Here is a 16,693-nt window from a genome sequence, read left to right on the forward strand (position 1 = left end):
ACTACCCCCTACACCAAGCCAACCAGGAACACCAAGCAGGGTGGGTGGAGCAGGTTTGGAGGAGGGATTCAGGGGCAAGTGGCCTGGGAGCGGAAGAATGGAACCGGGGACCTCAGGCAGATGGCCCGGGGACTTGACAGGGATGGAGCAGGAGACCTCAGGTGGACGGCATGGGGGCAAAGCAGAGGCCGAGGAGGACACCTCAGACAGATGGCCTGGGGGCAAGACAGATGGGTGTTACATTACCCGCACTGGCACACAAGTGGCCGAAGACCCTCCTTTATGCTTTTACCCCAGTAGCTCTAATTCCTCCAACTCTGGCCAGAGTGGGGACGTCTGTCCATGATACTGGTAGCCCAATTTGGCCAGAGAAGCACTGGCTTGCAGAGATTTTTCAAATCCTGCCAGGCCCACCATGGCCTTTACCACTTAGGGATCTACTGTCTCAGGCACGGGGGGAAATATTCCAACCTACACAGTACCAGAGATTCTTGGCAAAAAGAAATAAATGGTACAATACCCCTTATTTGACATTCCTAATATTTTATCCTTTATATTGTCTTCTCGAATAAGAATAATAGCTTACAATGTTTTCCTTCAGTTTAATTTATTGCGAAATACATGCATCTTATATACTTTAACCTTCTCTTAGACACCTGAGTATGCAGGAACAAGAAGACACATCACTGATAACAGGAGCTACACATTCCACTCTCTGGATGAAGATAAAACGGAAGGTCATCATGTTGGCAGTATCTGCTTAAAAGTGACTTAATTGATTGTCTTTTCATAATTTAGGAAGATGACTCAATAACTAGGTTGGATTTTTCAGCTGTCTCCTAAACTAGATGTGTCTGGAGGAAAATAACCTGGCAGAAGCTGATGAAAGGAGGGAGTGTATTGAATTGTTGAAGGCAATGCTCAAGTGGGATGAGAGGGAAAGGATCACCCCCGGTGAAATCCTCATCCATCCATTCATCACCAGGAACTACCTCAACAACAGCTCCTCCCTAAACTACTGCTACGTATGTGTGCGTGTATGTGTTGATTTACATATTTGCATAAACATGGGGTTTCTGTTTGCTGGCCATAAACATAACAGAGTAAATTTTTCTTACAGCAATAAAGATTTAGAGTCCACAACAACTGAATCTGGCTCAAGCCAGGCAGCTGAACCCAGCATGAATCAAGAAGCTGAAGCTGGAACCAACCAAGCAGCCGAATTAAGCATGTAGCAATTAAGCATGTAGCAGTCTTAGTAAGACCGCCGTCACGTGTCATTAAGGTTCAGCCTACACCTCTTGAACACAGAATTCCACTAGAGGAAACATCTGATGAAGAGTCCCTAAGTGAAAGTGACAACTCAGCTTCCATATCCAAGGACTTTAACCCTGCTCCTGTCACTGTCCTGGACGAGACCAACACTAACCTGGACAAAAGAGATGACAGTGAGCCCAAGAAGAAGAGGAACTGCGTCAAACAATTCTTTTCCTGGTGGAAAAGGACATTTCACTCATGGTGCTGCGTGAGCCACGAGGAAGAGTGAAGCTCTCTATGAAGGTTTTTTTTTTCTATGAGGTTCTTTATATGGGCAGCATGGTGGTCCAGTGGGTACCATTGTGGCCTCACAGCAGATCCTGGATTTGAATGGTGGCCCTGGTCTTTCTGTGTGGAGTTTGCATGTTCTCCCCATGTTTGCAAGGGTTTTATCTGGGTACTCCGGTTTCCTTCCACAGTCCAAAGACATATAACCTAGTTTGATTGGAGACTAAATTGTCATAAATCCAATATGATCTGAAATCTGGATTGAATCAAGACTACAATGTTTGCCACAGAATGGAAAATACTACTCCAATAATACTACGAATAATAAAAATACATTTTGTTCAGAACTGACACATCCACTGTGTGGGAGCTGGTCCCAGATTCCACTAATTGCTATATCAGAGTTCAGGGTAACATTAGCTGGGATTTGGGAAACTTACCGGAGATGACTTGGCCCTAATTTTACATTCTCTGCTCTTGCACTCTTCCTCAGGCAGTATCAGGCAGGGACACAATGCTGCCTGAGGAAGAGCATCAAGCTTGAAGTGCATTGCAGTCCAGAGTATAAGTTAGCTGATAGTAGAAGCCTTTCCTGTCTTCTTTGTACTAAGTGCCTGTATTTGTGCACATATTGAGCAAATTAAATTTTCTCACTTTTCCGCATCTGATGGCTCCCTTTCTTTAATCTGGCTGAAAATACAAGAAAGAATGAATAGTAACAGTAAACAGTAATAGTTGGGTTTCTTGTTCAACTTCTTATTGTATAAGAATCTGAACTGCATTATGTTTGACAGAAATACAATTTTGATATCAATTTTTATCTCTTCTTTTATATAACCATATAATATTATAATGTATGGCTAACTTATAACCTGCAAAACTTGAACAAAGCTGCTCCTTCATTTCCATTAGTGGTGGAAATCATGACACACTTGGCTGATTCCAATCAATTAGTTCTATTCAATTCAGGTTTGTAGTCAGTCTGTTACTAGCTCAAGCTGCTAGTTCAGTTAAACTAGGTCTACAAGCATTGTTTATTAGCTTAATGATAAAGGACAAGACTATACAGAATATGAGTAGTAGTGGCACAGATCTAGCAAAACTATTTTAAAGTCAAGCTTTAGTTTATTCCTAGTTATTTAGTGAGAGTTAACTGATAACACGATAGCCCACAACAACTGACTTAATTTCAGACCAAGTTGCCAGTGTTAGCTTAATTGACTGTCAGATCCATTATCTGGTTTATACAGATTTATATTTGGATGTTGAATAATATGATAGGGTCATTTGATATGGCACTGTGAAGCCATCAGAGACATCTTTCTGGGATTTTCTACCACTCATCACGCAGCTAGCAATTAGCACTAAAAGTCTCAAAGGTGTGCCAGACACATTATTCAATCACGAGAACATGAAGCACGGAAAGAAAGAACACTGATGACAAATGATCATTGCATTCGTTTGTTTTATGCATTTCTCGTAAAACAAATTAAAAGTAGCATGGGGACCAACACTGTTGAACATACACACTCTCCCATTTTGTAGCTATACATAATCTTTAATAATGTTCCCGAGGTGCTCCAGGGTCTATTTGTGTCCGTGGATGCAAGGCTGCACTGACAGGTCCATGCTAGTAGGCTGTTGAGGATGTGTGATTGGAAAAAAATCTTTAGGGTGAGCCTGGGCCTTTGGCATTGAGGGATGCAGGGTCCACATTCACCAATATCCATGTCTGTCTTGACCAAATTGCCTGGACACCATTACCCCGAAAACATTCAAGGCTCTCTTTCCATGCTGATAAACCTCAACCCATTAATATATATATGTATATGTGTATTTTTTTACTCACAGACAACGAAGCTGGGTTTTCATGAACAGAAATGGCAGCCCCTTGTCTTTTTTCACTATTTTTTTTTTCTCTTGATAGCTTTTTTTGCTTTGTCCTTGGCATTGGGTACCAGACTGTCAAACATTAATGTCATTGTTACTGACGAGTTTAACAATAAGCTCTCTAAAAACATAATCGTTAACTCCCTACACTCCCTCCCTCCCACCCACCCACATTGTCCTGGAATTGAACAATCACCATTTATACAAGTCAGTTCTGAAAATACAATGGCAAGTGACATTTTACACCAAATTTCATTGGGAACAACAAAAAATATATTTCACTCCCCATCTGATTTGTTCAGCTTATCAAATGCAATAACTGGTTTGTTTACTTTGTAGCATCGTACCAACATTCACTGATTTCAATATTGAAGAAGTTTTACAAAGACATAAATATAGTAGGATACAATACAGTAAAAAATACAAAATAAAGTTGATATAGTTTTCTTTAAATGATAATTTACCAGAGGCAAACCCAGAAACGGATCCTTGACACTAGGCAAAAAACACTAGAATTACCCCCTGAGGTCAAATGATAAAAGAATAGCCATGTCTCAAACCAGACCTTAGTCCCAGCTAACTCACTACTTTCATATTATTCATAAGTAGTGTACTATGTACAGGACTATAGGCAAAATGTGGGTGTCCTGTGTGACACAGTTAATGTGTACTACGCAAGTGCACTAGTTTGGGTGTTATTACTAGACTAGCTGGACTGTGAGACATTATGCTAAGGAAAACTTGAAGGCACAATTATCTGAGGCAGCGTATGCCTCGAGAATCAAACACAACAGTTGTGGTATCGAGGGAGCAAGAATCAAAAGGGTAAGGAACAAAAGAAATAATAAGACAGTTTACAGTTTCAGGTATGGTTTAGGTCTGAGAACGACGAGGCAGTGAATCAAGTTAAGGCCAAATTACTTAAGATCGTCCAATTGGAACGCTCCAACAGTAAAGATGATGTTAGACCTGGCAATACGATATCAGTTTTAATACCAGAACTCTCTCTCTTCTCTATATGTTTTCATAGCCTGGCTCGCTACATAGATATTTCTTCTCAAGGTTAAGTCAATTATATTAAACAAGGCTTTTTTTTGCTATTCTTTCAGAGGTTGTTATTATGCACAATAATGTATAAATGTATGTTACAAGAATATACATGGGCTTCAGTCTATAATATCTCAGTAAGGAGTACATCCAAGCATTCAGGGTGAGGACTTTGGCTTTGAAAAGTTAGTCTACATATGCACAAATATGAAACACACATAGAAAATGCACCATAGAAAAAAAAGGACATGGAAAATAAAAGGAAAACCAGAAATGGACTAAATGGCTCACACACACACACTGATCAACTGTCACTTACGACCATTTGCTCACTCAGAACCATTTCCTGTCAAAAAATAAAAACACAAAACAACAAAAAAATGTTTTCAGATTTCACCTTTTCATACCCTTCACATTGAATCTGTGATCACAGACTTGTTCAGGGTTGAAAAGGAGCAGGAAATACAAAAAAAGGAACAAAGACTGGGGTTTGGAGGGCTTCAAGGGGTAAAGTTCAAGTTTGTCATTCCTCATGTGCAAGTCAATATAAAAATGCTACAACTCGTACAACGCTCTTGTGAACAAGACAGGTTCAGGGCATGCCAAGTCCCCCTGTAGTTTGCTAAATAAAAAGGGGCTCGGAAATTGGCAGGACAGCTTTCTCAGTCAGAGACACAACACACAGTCTCCACTCCCTGTATTTTTTTTCTGAAGCTCTTCACCTCTCCCTCTCTCTATCCGTACGTCTGAAGGAGAAGCAACTATGGGAGTCTGTGTCATAACATCAAGAGCCAAAACAAGATCTCCATCCTTTGTCTCTTCTCTCTTATGGCAGAAGAGGCATCTCCCTCCTTTACTCCGCAACGCCACTCCACAATCTTTCATTCCTATGACATTGGCTTAGGTTGGCTATCCCATTTGTTTTTCTATCCCTCCATGTGTCTCTCACTCGCTGTCAGTCTCTAGGTCTGAGTCAGACCACTGCACTGGGCTCAGTTTCCCATGGCGCTGGGCGTACTCGATGACTGCTGTGTAGCAGAAGTAGTACTGGTCCCAGGTCTGGATACTGAAAGCCCTCTGCGTACGCATCCGCCGCACTGTCTGACAGACATCTACTGTGCCGATGTCCTCCAGCCGGGACAGGCAGATGTCCAGGGTACAGAACGTGCCTAGCAGGGAAGCAAAGAGGAAGGCATGGACGGACAGGAAGAAAGAAAGATGGAAAAGTTACTCAAGGGAGAGCTTCACAATTATTTACACTTCAAATTTTCATACCAATTACTGATATGCTTAGCCCCTGATAATTAATGATCAACAACAGAGCTGCCGAAAATTATAATAATTGATTTTTGAAAATTATGTTTGTTGTCTTTCATCTGATTTTCCAGCCAGACACATACAAAATAAGCACAACATCCTTGGTTCAAGTCATGCTGGAGGCCTTTGTTTCATGCCATTCTCTTGTCTCTCTTTACTGTTGGTGAACATACAGTGTATGGGGAAGCTGTAACTCAAGTGGTAGAGCTGGTTGGCCCATAATCCACCTCATCCTGTCAAAGTGTCAAAGATACTGAAAACCAAATTGCTCCCTGTGTAAATCAGGCTGCTGGCACTTTGGCTGTCTCCGTACTTGATGTGAACCTCACCTCAGTTATAACAGTCCAACGAGAGTCTCTATATATGTATCAATATATGTATCAATTACTGGTTAAGACCCCACATTTTCCTCCAGAGCATCCTGAATTCCTAGTCACACAGATTCAACAATATGTTGAAGCTACTTTGAACCCATTTTGCCATTTTGAACCACATTCAGTGGTCAAAATTATGTGTCGTGCCAAATTTTTTAATTTTTTAAACAGCAACTCCACCTCTTTTTCTTTCAGTGTGCTTTGTATACCACCCAACTGCTTGCTAACAAAGTGTCCAATAAACATATAGTAAAAGTACATTTGAGCTAATCTTGATGCAGTCCACCTTTTTGGCATTATCCCATCCCATAATAGTTTGTGTGTTTACCTGTGCGACCGATGCCGGCACTGCAGTGTACAACCACAGGAGGACCCCCTGGGGGGCCCGTCCAACTGGAGCCCAGACTCTGGACTGCAGCATCACGCCTCTGAAGTACATGCTCACGGAAGTCCAACATGGCAGAAGCACTCTTGGGCACCCCAAAGTCTGGCCAGCTGACATAGAGGTAGTGGCACACATCCCGTCTCTCACCAGACTGAGAATAAAAAGAAAATATTATTATACTCTCTCCTTTGAATTGGCATGAACAGTACCAGTCAAAAGTTTGGACACACTTTCTCATTCAAGGGAATGGGAAGGTGTGTCCAAACTTTTGACTGGTACTGTATGTGAATATGTGAGATGGTGATATCTTCCAAGTATAAGATATTAATATCATCTAAAGTGAATTTTATTTGAATTTTGAAACACTTCTACATTAAAGACAGTTTTAAGGCCATTTTATTGCCACAAATTTTCAGACCATGTTCAAGATTTTTCATACTGCAGTCAGTGTGACTCACCTGAGTGTTGTAAAGCTCGAGATGGGAGAGTTTGAAGTCCTGGAACACCTGAATGTGTGTGTTCCTGACCAAAAAGTATCCGTGCTGCTCAGCTCTGCCTTCCTCAAGAGGCCAGTACTGCCCACACTTGACACGTCCACGTTCCACCACCCTGAGACACACACAAAGGTACACCCCTTAATATGATCACCAACCTATCATGAATGTCATTACTTAGTCTATCGCTGCATCTCTAACAAACAACTCACTTCAGAAATCTCACCTGGTGGTCATGACAATGATAAGTACCATCTGTTCCCACACCATGCGCCAGAAGTCACCAAAAGTTTTTGGCAAAGGACCTGAGGGACACAAATAAGTCTGTCAAACTGAGGTAACACCTGACTGTACCCTGCTGACATCTGAAGGGGACTGAGATAATAACGAGTAGAACAGATGTCAACAGCTGCTCACCCTGAGTAGCGATGTAGGCGTTGCTCCTCTTGTACCCGTCCATGAAACTGGCATTAATGTAATCTGATGTCTGCAAAACACACCGCATAAGAGAGGTGAGACTTACTGTTTGGTGTGAGGATCCACTGCCTCCTGTAGGAGGAGTTAGGTCATTACTACTGTAGTTTTAAGTGTTCTGCACCATGTTTGGTGGACCAGTTGCTTACAGGCATCAACAGTAGGGATGTCAACGGTTAAACATTTAGCAGTAAACCCGCCGGGATTATTTTTTAACGGTTATAGCATGTCGGTCTATAGATTAATTTGCATACACACTCCATTAACGGCTAGACAATTATGTGTTCACAACATCAGATAGTTTTTTTTGAAGTACCAGTGTAAAACTAACTCCTACATGGAGTGTTGAGTTATGAGTTGTTTGTAGCATTAATGTTGTCTTAAAGTCTGTGTATAGTGAGTGTGTTAGAGTTAGTCAGCAGCAAGTGTTTGGTTAGTCCAGTTTAACCTGCAGGAGTTTCTGAAGGCTCGTGTAAAGTGTTTTTCTGCCACGGAGGACATAAATTCATGAAAACGAGTCCAAAGCGTTTTCTGACGTCTCTACTGCAGAAATGGAATGTGTCAAGCTGCCAGATACCACTGTGACAGATGATAAGGAGCTCAAAAAGACCAACAGGCTGTCTTATAAATGCTTACTGCCGGAGAAAATAATTTTTGACTGCTTCCAAAGGCCTGGCAGGAGAGTATGTGAGTATGTAACTATACTATGATGTAAGTTATATTCAAAAAGTAACATTATTTTCCGAAAACAGCTGTCTGAAAAGAGGGGGTCATCTTGTAATCAGGGTAGGCTTATATTTGCAGTGTTATTTTTATTTGTACCTCGAGCCAAAGTATGCCATCAAGAGCTACTGTGACAAAAGGTATTGAAAACATTGAGGAGAAGAAGGATGAGCTTAAAGTCAAGCTAACTCTGAACACTGACTGCTGGACACTGGACAGTCACAAATCAAAGCTACATCACAACTTTTCTTAAAAATTAACCAGTTAGTTACCAGTTAATGGATGTCAATCTGTCAAAAGCAAAATTAACCAAAACTGACATCCCTAGGCAACACCAAATTCAGTCAAACCTCAGTTTCTTTAGCTAATTGCATTAATTTAGTAGCCAATCCAAACATTTGGACTGAAGCCATACCAACCTTTTGTTTTGTTTAAGGTATTTTACAGCATGGGTCTTCTATTCATAGTTTTGACCATAATTTATATCAGTTAAAATAACATGTACTCATTTCACAAAAAGACAAGACCTTGGTTGCCAAAATAACACAGAACATTTCCTTTTAACCACATAAAAGCCAGTAGATAAGGTCAGATGAAGACACCACAAATGGACCCAAATATCAGTTTTCCAAATCAGAAGGAACTGCTAATATAACATTTGTATCAACAGGCAATCGTCTTGATGCTCTCTACTAATTTCCACTCAAAATGCATCCATTAACAACAACATTATCCCATTTAAATTTTACTTATGAGAATATGGAACGGAGGCCTTCTCTACTGTAAATGTAACTAATCTTGACATGACTTATCAAACCATCTACAAAGTCATGTCATTTGTAATGACAAGTTAAAGAGGATTGCAGGAACATTAAGTGCACAAGTGAATGAATGAATGAATTAAATGAATTAATGAATTAATTATTACCTCATCCTCGTCATCACAGAGCTGGCAGAGTCGCACTCGTGACTGATCCAGGCAGAGAACATCGCTGTACCTGTTCTTTATCTGATTTGACAGTGTCCTGTAAAAGACACAGTTGAGTTTGATGTGAGGTAACATGAAAGATTGAATTTGAGGGCGATTGTGTTTTTCTGTTAATTTTCCATGTGTACATAAACTGAAAACAAATGAAAGCAAGCAGCAAAGACACACAGAATAACGAGGAGGCAGAGAGACAGAATATATGTTATCAAAGAATAGCTTACTTGGAGTAGTCAAAGGTTCCTGCTGGCGGCTCCTTGCGGATCTCCTCGTACTCCTGATAGATCCCCTTCTTCTTCCCCCTCTTCACATGCTCCACCAGCTCATGCACTGTCATTCCTCCCTGTTCTGGCATGTGAACAGACACCTCCATGCAGCGCTCCTCGTCATCAGGACCCCATGATGAGGACAGGGGCAGGGACTGGGAGGAAGGCTGGTGGGGCGGTCGAGGCAAAGATTTCTGGGGCAATGGGGGCACTCCCTCCTCTTCCTCGCCCTCCTCCTCATCCACCTCTTTTACATCCTCATTCTGAGATCCGTGGGCCGAGTCTGTTGCTTTGTCACCCTCCGTATCTCCATCACCTTTCTGGGAAAGTGGTGTGTCAGGGGGTGTGTCTGACTGGGGAGGAGCTTGGCGGCCACGACCATTCATGTTAGCATTGGGACTAGAGCCACTAACAGCCATGTTGGCTCCGCTCACAGCTGAGCCGTTCCAGTGTTGGTGGTTCCCCTGTGGCCTGTTTGCAGCAGAATGTGGGCTCTGCTGGTACTGGCCTGGGCCTCGAGTCCTGCCCTCCACCACACCACAGTGGTTGTGTGGGTTAGCATTGCTATCGTCGTAGCAGTTAGAGTTGGCCACAGCAAGCTCAGAACCTAACTGCGTATTTATATGGGTGTGGGACAGTGTAGAGCTTGTGTTGCTGCACTCCAAGCTGTAAGAGCGCAGAAGGCTTCCCACACAGTCGTGTGTGTCATGTACTTGTGTATCGCCCTGAACAGTGTTTGTGTGTACATTGACACACGACTGGATCCATGCCACGTGGCTATACTGGGATGTTCCACCCAGGTGTTCAGGGAGGGAGGAGACTGGGATGTGACTGGCCAACTCATGAGCTTTCACTGTGCACACCTGATGAATAGAGAAGAAATATTAATACATCAATAACGAAAATGATGTGTAACTGTCACTCCTAAGTGAAAATATACGTACCCTCTCTCTCAGCTTCTCGCGTACAAAGAGGCGGAGAACTGCAAAAGGTGCTCGAAACCAAAGAGGCGATGACACAATGAAGACACATTTTAGACGAGCTGGAAATGCCCCCTGGGAAATACAAACATCAGATGGCCAAAACATTGAAAATGTTTTTAATTTCAGACAAACTGTTTTAACAGCAGAACTAGAAAAAATAAAACAGAGCATACAATGTTCCTTGATATTTACCTTGAGCAAATTGAGGATCTTGACACAGAGCTCATAGTCAAAATTCCCATAGCTGGAGTTGGTCATGTCGTAAATAAATATAAGTCCGTCTCTCTGAGTTTGCACACTGGGAAGAAACAAACAAGATTTGCTAATTAAGAGGAGAGAAGGATATAAATTGTGGAAACTCACAAAAGCAATACATTTTTCTCTTTTTTTTAACCAAGTACTTGCAAGAAATCCAACATAAAGGTTTTTATGTTGGCTAACAAGCAGCAAGATCAGTCAAAATTGGAATAAGAGGACAAAGACTAAAAAGAAAAATGGAAACAGAAAAGGAAAGAGATGAACAACAAAATCTTTGAATGGAAAAATAAGGAGAATCACAACAACAAAGAACAGAGGGTAGATTTAAAAAGATGTACTGTATATAAGGGGTGTATCACCTCTCTATGGCTTTGTCCAGCTGATAGATGATGGCCTGCAGCACAGCTTTGTGAGTGGTGACGTCTGGCCGATGGAGACGGGCAGTGAAGAGTGCTAGAGCAGCACCCTTTGCATCACGTCCAGGCTGGTAGAAACATTATCAGGTCATCATGTACGCCAATGCTAATTCACTGCGCTTCTATTCTAGAGTATGTGATTTGTGAGATATGACTGCTGATATTTTTAGACCATTTATAAAAGTCAATGATATAAACTGAGTCAACACCTAAGAAACGCAAAAATAAGCATGTGTCACTGACTTGCACACACAAACTATTTTTTGAATGAACAGCATGTAAACCGTTTTGGTGTATTTTCAGATATAAGTGTCAAATGAGGCTCATAATAGCGCCACCACTCACCAAGACTGTAAATTTTCCACTCAGCAGCTCAGAGCGTAGGGGCTCCTCGTCAGGGTTGATATTGATGATCCCCTCTTTGATTCTTGTGTTCTAATTTTGATACATGGTGGTAGAGGAAGGAGAGAAGGGGATAGTCATTAGCCTGCAGCTAAAATAGCATGTAAACAAACAACTGCATCAGATAACATTATTAAATTGAGTTTACTTGCATGCCATTAAAGTTCATGTTATTTATTCCCACCTTATATATGTAGCAAAAATACCAAGTGCTGCCTCAGCAGCTGTCTGACACAGCAATAACAAAAGTAAAAGAAATTGTTTCACAAAGGTGGTGTTTGTTGCTTAAGTTTTGTATTAGTTTTCATTAGATTGTACCCGCATTTATGTATTTATATCCACCGTTTGTATTGGTCTGCACTAACACCTTTCACTTAAAGGACAACAAGCTGGATATTCATTATTTGAATTAGTGCATGGTTATTCAGAACTAAATAACAGGTTATGGGTCATCACTCAGATATCAAAACTTTGGCACTGTCAGACAATACTTGTACCTGCCAATAAAATATGGTCATTTTTGAATGTCATGATTATTTCTAATATAACTTATAATTTGCTCCAGTTGACTGGTTTACAGAAGAGAACCATGAGAGGACCTAAACAAGCGACTGCATTATCTTTTGATCAGATTTCCTCAATGTACAAAAATAATACGTTTGTGATAACAACCAAATGAGGAAGCAATTCTCAGATCTGACAACAATGTGACACAAAACAGGTGCTCATGATGCGCAGATAACAGGGCCAAACTAACTTTTTTCACCACAGTCTGGGAACCGTCCCAAACAACAATTTTAACTGAAGTGAACGTAAACCGCCCCAAAATCAAAATGTTGTTTCTTTACTTTGTAAAGCCAAGAAAGAATTTGCCTTGGGCCCCCAAAACACTAAATCTGCCCCTGTTGATATATGAGTGTTTTCTTTAATGATTTACTTTAAAGATTAGAGATGCTTCTTTCAGTAATTGTAAAATGTTTCCTGCTCCTGATAACTCATGCGGTCTGGAAAGATTGTAGCATGCTGAATGCACTAATTTCTCCAGCAATCTCTCTTGTGTAATTGTAGAAATAATTGTTGTTAGTGTCAGTATATTTCTTAGTATTCCCTGTTGTTTTTTTGCTTAGTTATGAGTCAGTAATTCCTGCCTGACGAAAAATGAAGCTGTCCACTACAGAGCAGCAGTGGACTGCAGCTCTGCCATGTTCACATTTTAGAGAATGTAATTAATATTTTACTCATTAATGATGTATTATTATTATTACTACCACCCCCAACCCATCTGCAATTAATCAGAATATTAATTTTTATGACCTGACAAGCCCAATCCGCGGATTAACCCAGATGCCCACAGATATAACTGCAATCCGCGCATCAAAGACCACAATAATATATTTAAATCATCTAAATGTATGCTTTAACTAATATGCTCACACACAGGCAAGGTAGCGCTGTGTTTTGTTTAACCAGCACAACATGTTTGCGAGGTCCTGCAAGCAAGCCGTTTGTGACTGAGGGGATAGATAGGCCGGTACCGCGGGAACATTTCAGGTCTCACGCTGAGTAGCCAGCCAGTGATAGTAACTATAGTAACAGCATGAGAAGACGCACTCCGTTGTAGTCAGGGCTCGGTTCAGTTTGTTATTTTCTCAGTGATATTTTAAAATAAATAAATAAATAAAATCCCTTTCGTCCTGGGGAAAAGCTCTGTTTGTCCAAAATACACTTTCTACCATCCCCAGGATGCTGGGACCCCATTAGTCTCGAGTCCTGACGGATTCAATGAATCAGTGTCAAGGTACAAAAGTTAAAAAGCCTTTTTTACAGCAGCTACATGATAAAAACAAGACCAACATGTATCGACCGCAACCATGTTTGAAGCCCACCAAATAGGCCTGGAGGTTAACCTATAGAAAATTATCACAACTCAAATTTCACTTGCAGTTATTGGTCAGAAAAAATTATCTCTAATCAAGCCCTGTGGTGTACTGTGGATGAAAAAAAAGTAAATGGTCATCTCAGTCATGTCACCAATCAAAGCGCTGCTGTACCTTGTATGCTTGGAAGAGGTCGATGGCTCTGGAGACGTCAAACTTGCGGGCCATGAGAAACTTAACAGCTGTAGGTTGGGAGACGAGCCCAGCACTGTGAGGCTGCTCCCGGCTACGCACCTCACTCAGGAACTCCTCCACAGCCTAGACAGTCATGAGGGAGAGGAGATGGATAAGAAAAGGTGAGTAAGGGGGGAGAATAAAAGCTGAAAAACTGTTACTTGGGCAGAAGGGGAATAACCAGAGGGGGAGAAACCAGTAAAAATACTTTACAAGCTTGGAATTTAGGGAGCAGAGCAAAAATAAAGAAAAACAGAGAGAAGATGGGAATCACAATTAGCATGACGAGGAAAATACAAGCCCCCTCAGCTTTGTAGTCCTTTCCCTGCCAAAGTTACAATAATGTGTGATGCAGATGGTAGCAGAATGAGATGAGGATGAGAGCATTCATATGCCAGGAGACAACAGTCAGCTTGTTTTCACCCAAGTGAGCTGTATCTGTCCTCCAAATATGTAACCAGCACAAGGAGAGTCAATAAAAGGGCACAACAGACGAACTCAACAGCCACATACAAAACCTAAATTTACTTTAGCAGAGGCAAAAAGCCAACCAGATCCTGACACATCTCATTTTTGTGATCAATGTAGTTAGATAATGATTTAAGCAATATAAAAATGACATATTTTACTGTAAAAAACTGCACCTCTCCTTTTTCCCCCCTATCTATGACTGTTAATGTTTTATCTCATAAGATAGATAGAGTACTGTATTTATCCACATGGGAAAAGTATATAAATTATGATAATGTTAGTAGAGTTGGTCTTTATTTCAGACATGATGGGACAGCTTCAAAATAAAACACAATGGGAAACCCCTTACATATGTGTATGGAAACATTTCTTCAGCACAATGTTGGGGCCACAAAGAAAATATGTATTTGGGCATGTATTCTGCCACAACACCTGGGAATTAAAAAGGTTTGTGACTGACTGGCTGACTGGCTGACTGTGGAATGTGCTAAGAGTAATTCTGTGACATGACACATATTGAAGTCGCAAAATGTAGCATGTTCAAGAAACAGTTTCAAGAAACATGTTCAAGAAACCTTACAGACAAGTGGCCCATGGTGGGGAAGGTGAGGCTGATTTCAGCTGTGAGTAACAACTATAAATGTTGTGAAGAGCAGCTGTCCTTGGGGTAGTTTATCAACTGATGTTACAGGATCAGGGAAAATGATGTTCAAATCTGAAAATCTGGGGAGTAGTGGTCTATACCATGGGTGTCCTGTAACTTGGTTTATTAGCCAGTTAAAGGACGGGTTCACAATTTTCCAAGTCTGTCTTAAAACAACAGTCAGGTTTAAATGAACAATGAAATGGTTTTTCTCGCTACAATCATTCCTCCTGTTCATACAGGCCATTAGAAGATCCCTTCATAATGCATTTACAATGTAAGTGATGTGGGCCAAAGGTCCTCTACAGTCCTCTTTCTATACAAAAATGTATTTAAAAGTTTATCTGAAGCTAATATGAAGCTTCAACCGTCCAAATGAGTCAAATCATCTTTCAACTTTTCTTTTTAGTGCCAAAGTCCCTCTTTTTGTTACTATACTTCCACCACAGCTCAAAAGGGAAATACAGTTCAAGGAAACACAAAGAGGGGATTTTATTTCATTTTGTTTTTATTTAAAACAATATATTCCTCATTTTTATTTTATCACTATACTTATCTATACCCTTTAATTTTTATTCTTGTTGTGTTATTCTATTCTGTGTATTGGTATTGCTGCTGTATCAAAGAAATATCCCCGCAGGGATTAACAAAGTACCTACCAACCTACCTAAAAAGACTATGAATGTGACAGATATCCACTTGATATGACTAACTCAGACTGCTGAAGCCTCATATGAGCTTCAGATAAACGTTTAATTGCATCTTTGCACAAAATGACTGTGTGGACACACTGTGTATTTTGTTTCCCATCACTTATATTGAAAGTACATTTGAAGGGGATTCTCTAATGGCTGTATGAATAGGAAGAATGATTACAGCGGGGAAAGCCTCTTTCACTGTTCACATAGACACCTGACTGCTGACAGACTTGGAAAAACTGTGAGCCTATCCTTTAACCTTGTGAATGCTTGATGCAGATAAAACAAGTAGCTAACGTTAGAAGATGGAAGCTGTCATCGGGATCGTTGCGTGACATTTCGTGTGTGCTATCAATGTCAGGCCTACTCCGTTTACTAGAGAGTGATGGCAACAACAATGCTCAGAAACAGAGGCTCACTTCTGTGAATTCTCGCCCGTAAATCTGATGGGCAGGACACTGCCAGCTAGTCAGTGTTATACGATGGGAGTCATGATCCCAAGTCTGTCTTAACTGTGTCATCGTATATAATGACAATAGACAAAATAAGGTAATCGGTGGTTGGACATTTCTAACCTTCACACTTAGTCCAATATAACCTTACTCCTTTGCAAGTCAACAATAGCTACCAGCATTAGCTAGCGGCTACATTACATGTGGTAGCTGGATGGCTAACGAGGCACTACAAGCCACGTTGATTGAGCTAACCATAGTTAACCAAGTATTATTAGTTCAACATAAACGTCATGAAGATCTCTCTGTGGTCCATGTGTAGCTGGGTTATCAAAGCAGCGAGTATTCGAGACACACAGCCGGCGAAGTGATCCCGACTAGTGCTGGCTAACGCCGTCATGCTAACACACGCTAACTGCTGTCAGTCACACCGGAGGAGCGGACGGGCCACGGCTGTTTACTACCCCGGGAACAACCAGCGTGACAGAAATACACGACAGAAACCGCCGGTTAGAGGGGAAATTGAAGGTGACATATGTACACACTGAACATGACGAGGATAATGAGAGAAAAATCCGTCAATAAACCCTTACCAGCTGCTCCTGAGTTGTCAGGGCTTCCGCCATCTTGAAGCCTCCGCAACGTCGCAGCGGGCGCGCCCACCAGCCGCTCGCTCACGCCCTGCAGCTCGAGACAGACACCGAGGCCCCGCCCACAACCATTCACTTTACCATAGACAAATCAATAACTCTTTTCCAT

The 16,693-nt window shown here is 41.2% G+C and overlaps 1 protein-coding gene across 1 annotated transcript; it reads right to left on the reverse strand.

Annotated features, from left to right (window-relative positions):
• Positions 1 to 2,992: 2,992 nt before the first annotated feature.
• On the reverse strand, positions 2,993 to 16,632 carry ptpn9b (protein tyrosine phosphatase non-receptor type 9b). Its single transcript, XM_042428487.1, has 13 exons — positions 16,528 to 16,632; positions 13,611 to 13,754; positions 11,503 to 11,592; positions 11,101 to 11,225; positions 10,676 to 10,781; positions 10,445 to 10,555; positions 9,459 to 10,363; positions 9,178 to 9,274; positions 7,470 to 7,539; positions 7,279 to 7,357; positions 7,017 to 7,167; positions 6,502 to 6,709; positions 2,993 to 5,651 (listed from the first exon to the last, which is right to left on the reverse strand). The coding sequence occupies exons 1-13, from the start codon at positions 16,558 to 16,560 to the stop codon at positions 5,428 to 5,430; spliced, it is 2,343 nt and encodes a 780-aa protein (XP_042284421.1). The 5' UTR covers positions 16,561 to 16,632; the 3' UTR covers positions 2,993 to 5,427.
• Positions 16,633 to 16,693: the final 61 nt, after the last annotated feature.

The sequence above is a fragment of the Thunnus maccoyii genome, chromosome 2, assembly GCF_910596095.1.
Source record: "Thunnus maccoyii chromosome 2, fThuMac1.1, whole genome shotgun sequence".
Lineage (NCBI taxonomy): Eukaryota > Metazoa > Chordata > Actinopteri > Scombriformes > Scombridae > Thunnus > Thunnus maccoyii.